Source organism: Odocoileus virginianus, chromosome 24, assembly GCF_023699985.2.
Source record: "Odocoileus virginianus isolate 20LAN1187 ecotype Illinois chromosome 24, Ovbor_1.2, whole genome shotgun sequence".
NCBI classification, from domain to species: Eukaryota; Metazoa; Chordata; class Mammalia; order Artiodactyla; family Cervidae; genus Odocoileus; species Odocoileus virginianus.
The window spans coordinates 11334126-11348624 of NC_069697.1; the positions used below are offsets into that span (position 1 = coordinate 11334126).

The window sequence follows — 14499 nt, forward strand, 5'->3', positions numbered from 1 at the left end:
CACTGCATCTGTTTCTGCCCTGATGATAGCACCTGGATCAGTTTAAAACTGATGTAGAAGTTTAAGATGTGGTGTAGTTAATTTCTAAAACAACTGTTGATCTTTATACGTGTGAACCCCATGGTCTTTCAAATTCCAGATGAATTCACTGCCATTTAAACTGATACCTGTGTGTGCTTTCAGAGTGGGAAATAAAAAACACGTGCCTTCCCCTCTAGGAACTTTTTTTTCACTTAAATTCTGAGAGGTGACAATGATGAGATTATTATTATTTTTTTTCCTTTTTGGGGAGATGGAGAAGATCCCTTTAGGTTGTCCCCTTATAACATGTATCAAATAACTCATCCAAAATGAATCGTTGATGGATGATTTTCCTTTCTGCTTTGACAAACACAGGCATACGCATAGTCCAAGCCATTGATGATGCTCTAAGTCATTGATTCCTCTTGAAAGCCCTGGAATGGACAAGTATTAAAAATTAAAGTGAGGTTATTCTGTTACTGAGACTGCACATCTTATCTCTGTGGCTGGCTGAAAGCAGAGTGCTAGTTCACTGGAGCTTTGAAAAATGACTTTTCCCAATGACCTCCTGCTTTTTAAAGACAGCGGAGTTTGGAGTTTCTTTTTAGAGTGTTAAATGCCCTTGGAGGGTTGTAGTACAGTTATATTCCCATTAGAAAGATTGAACTTCTCTCCAGGATCCCCCCAGAAAAGAAACCATTAGAAGGCAGAGCGATGTAGCATTGGGGGATGTCTGTTCTGTTCTCCTCCCCAAGGCAACTTTTAATGTTAGTTTTCCAATGTGAAAATCCATCTGCTCTGAGTGGAATGACCATGATAGAGTGTGTGACATTGCCTTTTCTTACAAGATGATCACATTTCTGATCTTAAACTCTAGATTGTCTTCCGGGCCATCACAAATTATTGCCAGTTTACTGCCCACCTGCCTAGGATTGGCTTATATGAAGAATGTATAGAGGACTCTTTCAAATACTATGTTGACTTTTACATTTTGTTAGTAAAGATTTAAAAGGTTTGATATGTATTGTCCTCTTTAGAAGTTGGTATCTTTGAAAATAATGAAGTGTGTGTGTGCTTGTGTGTGTGTGTGTGTGTGTGTGTGAGAGAGAGAGAGAGACAGTAGAAATCCCTGGAGTAATCCTTTTCCTACTTTGTGGAAGAAAAAAATAAGTCTTGGGAAGCTCAAAAAATAGTTTGCAGAGCACATTATAGTTTTATTAGACTTGATCTTTTTGTCAAAAAGAAATACCCAAGCCTAGCTTCTTTGATGATATACAACTGTTGGGCATCCCATGAGGCCACTTCCCAGAATATCCTAATTAGTCTGCTCTATGACATCAGTCCTGTGGCTTTTTTTCCTCTGTTACCCTTTTTGGTCCCTTCACTTAACCTTACTGTCATCTATTATCCCAGATGAGTTAGACCTCTGGGAACATCATTCTTACTCTCTTAAGTTTGGCTAATGGGATTAATTAATGATGCATACAGGCACAATTTCAAGTGGGTGTGGTGAGGGAGAGAGGAACAAAAGGATCTGAAGAATATGCTAAGAGAGAAGATAAACAATGACAGGAACTAAATGCTAGGTGGGATTCTGTGTTGTAGAGTGGTATACTGCAGGCTCCAGGAAGGCAAGAGACGTGATTCACTGTGAGAACAGCCATTTGCTAAGCAACTACTGTGTGTCAGGAGTTAGCCTTATCTTATTTCATTATTATCTTACTTTATCTCCCCCCAGGAACAGCAGTTTAAGATGAGAACACTGACTCATCCATTTAGTATATTCAGGAGGAAACATATGAGTTGAGATCTGGCTAACTCTAAAGAGTGTGTACTCTGTGTGTGTGTGTGTGTGTGTTTTACACTTAACATGGATTTTAGGAGTTGCTTCAGATAAAAGATGTAGATTATTTTTTTATAGACTGGAGTGAAAAATTGGATCTGTTATGCTTAGATTCCTCTGATTAAATACTATCTCCCATTTCTTATAGAAAGGTTCTGCTTGTTTGTTTCATTACTTGTGAATTTATTTAATTAGCATGGATACTTATGTGTTGAAAAAAAATTTCTTTTATTGGCAATGGACAAGGTGACAGAAACTATCTTTAATGAAGGCAGTGATGGTTAATACTGAGCAAAAATGATCTTGTGGTCTGTTTTGAGATTTCTAGTCTTATGGAGGATTTAGTAGTCTTAGATACAGAGGGTAAAACAGACCCTTCTCATATCCAGCTCTTCCAAGTTTGAGGATTCAAGGGCCTGAAAAAGGGTAAAATATACCATGCTGAAGAGTCTTAAAGGGGCATGTTGGTGCTTTACAATTTGTTCTGTTTATAACACGAGCTCTGAGAAAGATGATAGTTTTCATTGTTCGGCATAAGTATTTTATTTTATTTTCAGCATAAGTATTTTAAATGCCTACCATGTGATTTATTTAAAGGGCCACAGAGCAAAAAGTGTCTGGGCTTCCTGAAGTTTGATATATTTCCTGATAATTAAAGCTTGGTCAGGGAATGACATCTAATATATATTAGAAAGTACTATGTTTTGGAATGCTGATACATTTGAATGGTGGAGTTAATATCTTTCTTTCCTCATTCTGGGATGAAATATCTCTTGCCTTCCATGTCAAATTAGAGACTTGCTGGTGGTTTGTGGACCAAATGTTTGGGTACTTTGTGTAGGCTCATCTGTGTTAGTTTTAAATTAGAGTGTTTTCCCTTTGCCTATCTGTTTCTCATCAGGGCTCATCTATTCTTGTGTCCAAAGAGCCTCTGCTTTAGCTGTGAGGCTGGTTTTATTGTAGGGATGTCTGTGTCTCCTGTCATCACGGGCAGTCCTGGTGAAACGTCCCATGTTGTGTGTGTGTTGCTACAATATGTTTAAAGTCTGATCTTTCTCAGATGTGTATGTGTGTGTATAACTATTTTATGGCTGAAAAGGGATGCAGACAGCACAATTTCTGCCAGAATATGTTTTCTATTATATTTTGTAATATGAAATTATAGGTTAGTTTTTGGTTTTCATAAAGCTGCCTTTTTCACCCGTCACTGGGAGACAGGTGACACCTTCCTTTGACTCACGTTTTCCAAGACTCCTTAGTGTTAAAAGAAGACTTTCTTTCTGGAATGTAGAAATTAAAAGAATATGGCACAAAAGCATTTTTATAGCCTTATTGAGTCTTGAGGGCAGATATATGGATTCCAGACAAAATGCAATAATAGACTAGGATTTTACTTTCAAATCGTCTTACAAACACTTCTTGTGGGAGATTTATTGTCCATGTGGAGGAACAGAGCTGCTTTGAAGGTTAAATGGAATAGCTTAGAGAACAGTGCTCAAGGTCTTTCTCTGCCTCTTATTAAGTATATGCTCGTCTTTAACTAACTTAGTTTTCTATTTTATAGCAGAATTGTGAGAATAAAAGGAGATAATGTGTGTGTGCTCTGTAAGCTTTGTGATCTCAGTGTAAACATGAAGTAGCACTTGTTTTATTATGTGTGTTTAGTTAGAGTTAATGCTTCATTGGCAGGAACAGGACATTTCCCTCTCTCTGATAAAGCATGTAGACAAATCCTGGCAGAACTAAGAATAAGATACCTCTGAAAGTCCTATTTAAGCTTACAAAGCAGTTCAATCCCTGTCATCAAAAACAGAGCACCAGACATAGTGTTGGACAGATACAGCTTTTGTGTGAAATCTAGTTGCTCTGAAACTCTGAAGGATAAACAGGAGAGTGTATGTAATTATGTATGATCGTCTCTATGGTATAGTAGGGTGTATGTGGACAGCAGTACCAAAATCCCACAGAATAGGTTGCTTAAACAACAGAAATTTATTTTCTCACAGTTCTGGAGGGTTGAAGCCACAGAATAAGGTGTGGGAAGGTTTGGTTTCCCCTGAGGCCTCTTCTTGGCTTGCAGATGTCCACCTTCTTGTTGATCTTCACATTTTTTTTTTCCCCTGGGCTCGTGTGCCTCTCCTGTCTCTCTCTCCGTCGAAATTTTATTGATGACACCAGTTATTAGATTGCATTCGGGCCCAGCCTAATGGCCTCATTTTAACTTTGTTACCTCTTTAAAGCCCAATTTCCAAGTGTAGTCACATTCTGAGGCACTTAAAGATTCAACATATGGATTTTAGGAGGACACAATTCATCCCATAACATCGGGTCAGCAGCAGACGAGGAACCGAGGTTTGGATTCCGGTGTGAGCAGCTCTTATCTTTACCAGTGCACTTGTCTCTGGCAAGACTGCTAACTTGGCATGTGCACATCTACTTACTCATGGGGGTGGTGACAAGGATTCAAGATAGTTGTGAACATGAGCACATTTTGTAAAATGTAAAATCATGATATAAATGCATGGTAGTACTATAACAAAAGTACCTGTGAGGGATACATTGGCAGCATGTGGTAAATTTTAAGAGACAAAAGATCATTGCAAACATTTGGCTAAAAGAAGCTTCTTGGCTCATCTCTTTGGCTGAAGGAGGTGCATGGATAAAGAGCGGTGATTTAGTTAAGACTTAATTCAGAGAAGACAGGAGTTAGGCTTACAGATAAACCAAACATCTGGATGATGTAGTGTGAATATCTTCCCATCTCCCAGTGCCTGTTTTCTTAAAGCCTGTTAGTTTCTTGGTTGGAACAAGATTTCCCCTGCCTTCCAGGGTCTGGCAGCAAGCGCTCTCAGTGGATTCCCAAGCAGTGGTCTTAGCCGGAAGGCAGTTTTCCTATTTACTTTAAGTGACGGTTTTACGATCCCTTCTCAAGGATATGATTTTTTTTTAAGGTAATACTTGACTAGTTGGAAAAAACTTCCATGTACTTTAGCATATCTGTTCTGAAATGTGTACAGCATGTTTCTATACATAGGCAAGTGTTTTAACTGGAAAGGTGTATTCTAAGCTTGCATGCCTACCCATTTAGAATGCATCTGGATAATCAAATTCTTAAGCACAAAGGTACATCATCATCTTTTATTCTTAAAAGCACATAGAAGAAGACTACAAATAGGTGTTCTTGGAATCCCATGGTTATGCTTGTGCTCTCTTTCTTGGATTCTGGTCTTGTCTTTTTTGAAAGCTTTGAATTATATTAAAATATATAATCTCATATTCATTTCTCCTCTTAGAAAAGACAAACATTTGTAACTTTTTGATTGTTTGTTTTTTTGGCTGCATGACACATAGGATCTTAGTTTTCTGACCGGGGCTCAAACCTGAACCCACTGCAGTGGAAGTGCAGAATCTTAATCATGGGACCACCAGGGAAGTCCTGTTAATATTTTAAAGTAGAAAAATTATAAGGAACCAGTTACACTTTAACGCATAGACCCAATTGTAAGGGAAATATAGTATGAAATGTAAGAAAACCAAAATTTAATTACCTTTTAATAGAACTATGAATTTATGAAAACCTGTGAAACTGAAATTCATAAAATCTACAAAGTAGTGTACTAAAGTGGTTCATAAACTTGGAGTTAACTTTTGAAAGTGAAAAAGCTTCATAGAACCTCCTCTTGTTATTGTTGTGTGTTTGCTCAGTCATGTCTGACTTTGCAACCCCATAGACTATAGCCCACCTCTGTCCATGGAATTTTCCAGGCAAGAGTACTGGAGTGGTTTGCCATTTCCTTCTCCAGGGGATCAATCCCATGTCTCTCACATATCAGGGAAGCCCAGAACCTCATCTGCTGCTGCTGCTGCTAAGTCACTTCAGTCGTGTCTGACTCTGTGCGACCCCATAGACGGTAGCCCACCAGGCTCCCCTATCCCTGGGATTCTCCAGGCAAGAACACTGGAGTGGGTTGCCATTTCCTTCTCCAATGCATGAAAGTGAAAAGTGAAAGTGAAGTCGCTCAGTGGTGTCCGACTCTTAGCAACCTCATGGACTGCAGCCCACCAGGCTCCTCCATCCATGGGATTTTCCAGGCAAGAGTACTGGAGTGGGGTGCCATTGCCTTCTCCAGAACCTCATCTAGAGGTTGCTAATTTAAAGTCTGGAAAATTAGGAATAAAGATATTTTCATTATACTTTTAAGTTGAGACTGATTCAACTTAGTGCAAATGTGAAGAAGGTGAGTTGTAAGTATAATATTTTATGTTATGGTGGCATCATATGGATATAGTTAACAAGCAAATATGTGGAAAATATTTTTTATCATGCAATTTGCAAGGCAATGAAAGAATTTTAAGTTGTTAAGAAGCTAGTATTAAGGTAGAGGACTATTTTAATCAGTGAAATTAAATGCTTGGAGTATGGTTTTCATGATAACCCTATGCTATTAAGAGTTTGCTTTAATCTTGCAAAATGCTTTTCATATTAATACTTGAATAAACATTTTTAGGTAACAAGTTTTAATTTTATAATTTAAAAAAAAGTTATTTTACTTATGTTTTTATTGGCTGCACCACATGGCATGCTATCATATGCAGGTCATTAGTTCCCCATGTCCCCCTGCAGTGGAAGTGCGGAGTCCTAGCCTCTGGGCTGCCAGAGAGGTCCCAGAAGTTTTCATTTTAAATAGTAGCTTTCTTTTACATGGATTATTGAGTTTTTTCTTGACCATTTCCTGTAGAAACTCTGAAAATGACAGCATTGATTTATTTGTGGAACTGAAGACACTTATTTAGTCAAGGTTCATCCTATTCATTTACTTCCACCAAGACAAGAGTGTCTGGGAAAACTCTAGACTTGGGAGGCTCTAGAGAGTGCAACAGCTCTGGGGTTCAGTTTAGCTGCTGCTGGGGCCATGTTTAATCAGATCCTTACTTTCTTTGTTTTGGGTTGGGGGACTGGAGAGGGTTGCTGTTTAGATATAGTTCATAAAACTCCCTTATTGCTTATAGGAAAAACTCCTAAAGGGATGGAAGAGGGGACCACTAAGAATATTCTTTAGTTACAAGGTTGAGCATTCTCAGACTTACCTTCTCGCAAAGCTAGCAGTTACTTGCGGGCCACGTCCCTTATATGTTTGACAACAGGCACTTTGTTACTCCTGTGGCCTCTTTTCATCCAACATCAAGACAGCGCAATTTACGTTAAAAAAAATTGCTAGTTTCTTGGAGGTCATCATCTCTGCCACTGAAGGGTTTTCAGTCTAGTAGGATGAGATTAAGATGGAAACAAGTAAGTTTAGGAATGTCTTATGTGTGTTAATGATAAATTCATGCCTTAAGCATAGTGCCTTCCATTTCTGCAGGACCTGAGAGAAAACTAATATGCCCCAGAACCAGAACAGTGCCCTGCACCAAAATTTACTTGCTCTACCTCTTCCTCCAGGAATCTGAAATGCATTGCTTCTTCCCAGACTAAGACCAATCCTTAGATGTTACAGTGTATCTTTCATTTCCCTACCCTGGTAGCTAAGTATTTGCTATTAACTAGAGCTTTCTAAATATAATGGCTTATCCCTAAAGGACTCTAATGAAAGGATTATAGGTTAAGTGGCAAATGTGTGCCAAAGACTTTTGGGTAAGCCAATTACCTTGATGGTTTTTCTCAGTTAATTGTTAGGGAGTGAATGAACTGCTTTTAGATGAAAGTGATAATTCTCTCTATACTTAAATCAATGTAGATTTTTTCTAAAAGATGAATGCAGTTCATCAATACCAATCATTTCTAGTTAGAATTCAGTTCAACAATACAAATTGAATGCCTCCTATGTGCAGGGCTCTGAAAGATAAGTAAGAAGCTGTTCTGTTTCTTAGGTGTTAACAGTGCATTGGGGAAATAATGCAAGTTCTAATGAGACAATAGCTGAATTGGACCTGATTTTTTGCTCTCCATCTCATGAAGGAAAGTAGTAACACAGAGTAAATGCCAGTGATCCCTGCCACTCTATCTTTCAAACTTTACTCCAGCCCAACCAACCTATTGCTTTTTTTTTTCAGATCCCAAGCTCACCACCTTCTCACCTGCCTCATGGTCTTTGAAAATATTGCCCATTAGTCTGGTAATCTCCCAATTCAACTCCCTTTAACTCCTTCAATGTATGTAGACATGCTCTCCCCCCAGCAAGCTCTTGATCCGCTAAGACTTTCAGGAGTCTGTTCTGTTCTCCCACAGCAATCATGATTTTGTGCTAGAGTAGTATTTATCATGTTGCAGTGAAATTGCTTGTACACATCTTTGCCTCTTCTCCTAGACTGTTTCTTAAAGTCAGTGCATCTGTTTTGCTCACCATCCTATCTGCAGTGCCCCTTAAGTGGTGTTTAGCTCATCATGAAATGAATGAATAAATGAGTGGGTGAATAATTTTCTTAAGACAGAATCAGTCCTTTTTGTTGAGCTGTAATTTTCAATAGGGTAGAGGAGGGGAACTATTAAAATCACCTGTGTCCTGATTTCAACGCATATATTTCGTCTTACTCTTCTGAAATGCCTTTCATATATCATCCCATTTAAGATTCCTGATGACAGTAGTAAGAAGTCAGTGTTATTAATAGGAATGTGGCAGTGTGCAATGTCAAAATCTAGCAGATTTGCAACAATAACTAGTAAATACATTGGGGGAGACTGTGGCATCACAAACGAGTGTTGGTGATTAAAGCACATTTGGACAGATATAAACTGGTTGAATGGACTGCCCAGGTGGCTCAAGTGGAAGAGAAGCTGCCTGCCAATGTAGGGGCCATAGGAGACACAATCCCTGGGTCTGGAAGATTCCTTGGGGGATGAAATGGCAGACCATACCAGTGTTCTTGCCGGGAAAAGCCAAGTGAGCCACAGTTCATGGGGTGGAAAAGAGTCCGACAATTGAGCACTCACATACGTACAGACTGGGTGAAGAACAACAGGTCAGGCAGAAAAAGGGGAAAAGTGATCTGAGCAAAGGCCTGAGAGCTGGGGAATTCAGTTGACATTAGGATGCATGTGGAAAAGTAATGGGCAGTTGGCCTAGAAGTCATAATGGGATTGGCTGTGAACTCTGGGCTTAGAGGGGTTGTTTATTTTGGTAAGAAATAAGGTGTGATGAGGGAGTCTTGTGAAGCAAAGTGATAGGGTTATACTTCGGGAGTTAAATTTCAGGAAGTTTCTCTATCCACAGCTTGCATAATAGATCAAAAGGGAAATGAAAGCAGGCAGGGATGACTATTTAGCTCAGTTTAACAAATATTTGTTATGTGCCTAATATATATTGGGCATTGGAGAAAATATACTCTTTCCATAAGATAACTTAGAGCCTAATGAAGGAAACAAAATAATTAACAGTCACTTTTAGTAAAAATCTCCTAAGCAATAGAAGTCAGAAATGAAGGAAACCTGAATGAGGGGAAGAGAAAAGGAAAGTTAGAGGAGATTCAGGGGAAATTTGCATGTTGAATTTTTCACTGAGGTCTTGACCAGTGTCAAATTATCCTTAACCAAATTGAAAGTAGATGTGAGAGCAAAGAGAGAAGACAGGTTCCAGCTGCACTAGGAATTAACTGCCTCTTTGTCACCTTGATCTGTTTTTCCTTTTGTGTGTGTTGGCCTCATTCTTAGGCTCCATCTTCAGGGCCCTTAGCACCCTTAGGGCTGATTTCATTCCCCTAAGATGTCCTTTCCCAGGAGATTATTAGAGCTGCTTTGACTCTGATTGACCTGGCTGGCTGCTAAGTCAGGTCTTATGGCCGGGAATGGGGATGGGGCATATAGTACACTGACTGGCCAAATAACAAGATAACTTTCATCAGGAGGTGATGATAACAGCTTCACTCTATTCACATGAATGGAGAGTAGATTTGGCCTATTCTCAAAAGGAAAAAAAAAAACAGGGACACTTTTAACTAGAAGAAGGTATTTGGAAAAACCAGTCCATGACACCAGGCAAAGTAGATTTCAAACATTTTAACATTGCCCCATTTGAACTTCAGCACAATTTGTGAGAAGTTTATCCACCAACTTGGTAAAGAAGCTGTGCTCTAGAGAGGCTAACTGGCCATTTGGTCTTAGCAGAGGAACCACGATTTCATCGTTCGGATACAACTATCACCTGGGCCAGTAGACGTGTAGACTGGTGAGCACCACCCAGGCTGAAGGTATCAATGAGAAAGTGTCCCCTGGTTGCAGGCGTTGGAGATGATGACCACCAAGGTGAAAAGTACAGAGTGAGCAAAGGTCAGGAGACAGAACTGGGAAGAAACGTCCACATCTGTGACACAAGTCTGAAGGAGATGGTAGCCAAGGAGGGTTGGAAAGAGGAAGTCAAAGAAGGTAGAAGTGTGCTTGTATACAATTACATTACTTTTTACTATCAAGTCTATCAAAGGACTATTGTGTGGGGGAAAAAAAGAGAAAAATAGGAAAAGACTAAAGGTAAGATGTTGTAAATGTTTATTATTTTGTTCTAAGAGTGTCATTAAATCTTAAAGGATTTTAAAGTGAAACAGTCATGACCATGATGCATAGATGTTGACAGCTGTGAACATGAAGAAAGAGCACTGTGTTTTCATGGATGGCTAGAGCAATAATTGTTCTGTGTTAACGGTGATAATAATACTAATAATGATAGCAGCTAATATGTTACATATATTACATGTAACACTGTGCTTTTTGCTAACTCATTAACTCCTCAGAATGGTCCTATAAAGCAAGTACAGTTGTTATCCTTATTTTGCAGGTAAGAAAACTGAGGTACAGAGAGGTGGAATAATTGGTCCAGTTGGTTCTAGAATCATTTTTCGTAACTATTGCATCTCACTGCCTTTCCTGGAGATAGATAGGTGTGCTTGGGTAGCACAGAAGCAGGGCAGATTAACAAAGGATTTATGCTCTTTTTTATCCTACAGAACAAATTTCAATCCATCACCTAAAAAAAAAAGATTTTTTTTGCTTTTTTTAAGTGTAAAGTTTGGCTTTTAGTTTTTAGTAGAACAATTGAAAGCACTTGGGGGAGAGTGTGCCATTTGATGTTTGGAAAATCGAAGCATCATTCCTGCTCTGAAGGACTAATGGTCATCATTTATGTGGGTGCTTGTGACTGAAAAGGTCAATGGACAGAAAAAAATAGCAGAGAAACACACACAAGGACAGTTGGGATGGTGGTGTCACATCATTCATCAGTTTTATAACAGTGTTGACCTTTGTCAACATTTTTTAAAGGAAAAATCATAAGGCAGCAAAAAACAAAGAGCCACAAATGAACAAAACTGAAAACAGGTTAAAACCCCCTTGAAGACTTGAGAGAATAGATCTTTTTGCTTTGAAGGACAGTCTCCTAGTCCTGTGTTCTCTGGAGAATTCTGCCTACATTTGTATCTTTTCCACATCTGCTACTTCAACATTCTTCATCTTTCCCAGAGTGAAAATTTCCTATTTGCTTAGTGTCTTTCTGAATTGTCAATACCCACTCACAGAAGTAACTTCAGATTATATAACAGCATGAAATTTTGTTTTGACTTAAGCCTTTCTATTCGCTGAGAAATAGTAGAAGAGGTTTCCCTCTTTCAGTTTTGGACTCAGGTAAGAAAATTCAAATAGATGAGAACCTATTATGTTTAGTGTTGAATGACTACCTTTGCTTCTCATTTTGCTGGCATATTGTTTAGATTCTATTAAATCCCTTTTGGTCCATTTCTTAATATGATGAAAGGGATGTATTATTTCATCCCTTATCACTGACTTGCATGTGTGTGATGACTTATATTCTAAAGCCCAGTATAATTTAGTCTTATTTCATGTTCTTGTGCCATAATATTCATTGAGTAAATAAAAACCTACCTAATAACACCCATCAGATAATTTTATCAGACTGATGTCTCCACTAGTGGAATATATTTTGAACATGGGTGAAATGTTCCTTTGCTCTTACATTTTTGTTTTATTGATGCTGTTTGCCATTTTTTTCCTACAGTGCAGAAAATTTAGGGCTGTGCCTCAGTTTTTTTCTCACAGTGAAATTATGAGAATTGTTGTTTTGTCCTTTGTTTTGAAATTCTTGTTTCATTGGAGTTAGACTTATATCTTATTGGCTGCTGTGGATTATTAGATTTATTGCTATGGACATAAGAAATTCTGACGACTTTGAACTGATTGAAAAGGAAAGCTGGTTGTGGAGCTGAACTAATAGCATGTAGAAAACCTGGTTTAGGGAACGTGGCTCCATCCTATACGGGTCTGCCACTGAAAGGGTGAAATACTCTCCTAAACAAAACATGCTTCTCAGCTTTCCTTGCTAAATTAGCCAAGTCTTATCCCACAGTGTTCTGCTGTTGAGCTTTCTGCTGCCCCGACTCTGAATATATGAGTGTTTCTGCATTGATATTAGAGAAATTCACATCAGTATTTAGGTTAATGTTTAGTGGAGGCCAGTTGGCTTTTTATTCTCAATGGCTTGAAATCAGCTTTCTCTGACAACACTGTTTGGCAGTTTTTCATATTTCTTTAAAATTTTAATTATAACCCATCAAGTCTTAAGCAATTACTTCTGGGGTAGACTCTTGATGAATGTCATAACAAGGTGTTTTAATTTAATGGATACAGAATAACATCTGTTTCTAATATTTTAAGAGCCAATTTATATGGAAATTCATTTATACACAGTCAATACACAGAGCCTTGTAAAAATCAAATCAAAATGGAAAATCAAACCACCATGATATAGTAGGTCTTCTGTTAACAAAGGATTTCACTGATGAGTAGATTCAGCTGCCACTCACTAATACCCTAAATAAAGAAGAAAGAAAGTGAAGTCGCTCAATTGTGTCCCCATGGACTGTAGCCTACCAGGCTCCTCTGTCCATGGAATTTTCCAGGCAAGAGTACTGGAGTGGGTTGCCATTTCCTTCTCCAGGGGATCTTCCTGACTCAGGGATCTAACCCAGGTCTCCTGCATTGCAGGCAGACAGGCAGTAGTTGTTTGCAGGCAGTAGTTTGGCAGTAGATTATATATGTAGTAGTGTTTGGCAGAATAGATAAAACAGGCATCGACATACATTAATGGTAACTGGCTCATTCTATCCCCCAGGTGCACCTGATTTCAGAAGTTGTGGGTCAAGCTGAATTTTAAATTCAGGGACTTTCTGTCGATTAGAATACAGTCTTTGAAGAATAGTAATAGCAACAGGTAACAGGGCCAAGACGTTCCTTGCACTAGTTCTCCAGAACATGCATGAATCTGCACAGCAGTGTCCTTTGCTTTTCTGCATAGAAGATAAATGAACACTTACAAGAGTTAGAAATGTGGAATCTTGGGCTCCTCCTCGACCTACCGAGTTAGAACCTTTGCGTGCCTGTTAACAAGATCCCCAGGTGATCCTCATGTATGGGAATCATTTCCCTGGGCAGAGATTCTATCTAAAATTTATTTCTACTAACAGAGCTAGTCTTTCCTCTAAGTCTATCCCCTACATCTGTATTACCTGAGACTTTGCTTCTTAAAAAATGTCTATTCTCAGGCCTTAAATAAGCCTGGTTCCTGAGATCTGCATTTCTAGCCATCATGCCACAGGAGGGCAATTGTTTGACAACTTCTTTGAAACTCTGCATTCATTCTCCAAAGTTATTTGCATTCAAACAAGGAAGAAAAGCTTTTGAGGAGAAGAAATACAACCCTAATTGTGGTACCTAGTAAGTGTGACTGGGAGGATCTGAATTCAATCTCCCTGTGAAGCCACTCTAAGGCTTTTTTGCATTCATCATGTACACCTGAAGCCCATCTAAAACCCGGTGGTGAGAAAGCTATGCAGGAAGGCGATGTTTCAGTAGTATATTTTAGTAATGTGTTTTTTCTCTTTCTGTCTTTTACATTTGATTTCTTTTCTGACATTGTTTTTTAGCCGTGCTATCAAGACGAACCAGGACCTTCTCCCAGAAACCCCCTGGACCCACATTTTCTACAATGACTTTTGGGGGACCCTGCTCACCCACAGCGGCAGCCACAAGTCCTACCGGCCCCTTTGCACTCTTTCTTTCCGCCTAAACCATGCCATCGGAGGGCTGAATCCCTGGAGCTACCATCTGGTCAATGTGCTGTTGCACGCGGCTGTCACTGGTCTCTTCACAAACTTCTCTAAGATCCTCCTGGGAGACGGGTACTGGACCTTCATGGCTGGCTTGATGTTCGCCTCTCACCCCATCCACACGGAGGCAGTGGCCGGAATCGTGGGCCGGGCCGATGTGGGGGCCAGCTTCTTCTTCCTCCTGTCCTTGCTCTGCTACATGAAACACTGCTCTACAAGAGGCTCCTCGGCCAGGACCTGGGGCTGGTTCCTGGGGACGGGCATGTGCGCCGGATGCAGCATGTTATGGAAGGAGCAAGGAGTCACGGTCTTGGCAGTTTCCGCCGTTTATGACATCTTTGTCTTTCACAGACTGAAAATGAAACAGATCTTACCCACCATCTACAAAGTAAGTGACTGTTGGGCATGAGCATCGGGTTACTGAGTTCCCTCTGAGCTTGATCCCTTTTCCCCATTTGAAAAAGCAGATTATTCCGTTTCAAAGAGAACTTAAAGTAAGTTACTTTTTGATCTTCGTGAGGTGGAAGTGT

The 14499-nt window shown here is 39.4% G+C and overlaps 1 protein-coding gene across 5 annotated transcripts in view; it reads left to right on the plus strand.

The window, feature by feature from the left end:
* Positions 1 to 14499, plus strand: part of TMTC2 (transmembrane O-mannosyltransferase targeting cadherins 2) — a 392263-nt gene that overhangs the window by 144097 nt on the left and 233667 nt on the right. For 3 of the 5 annotated variants that reach the window (XM_070454288.1, XM_070454287.1, XM_070454289.1), the window contains exon 2: positions 13787 to 14357. The exons of 1 other annotated variant lie outside the window; for it this stretch is intronic. In XM_070454288.1, coding sequence (XP_070310389.1) covers positions 13787 to 14357 — 571 coding nt within the window. Of the gene's footprint in view, positions 1 to 13053; positions 13075 to 13786; positions 14358 to 14499 lie in introns of those variants that run through there. One more of the 5 variants, XM_070454290.1, reaches the window with a different exon arrangement.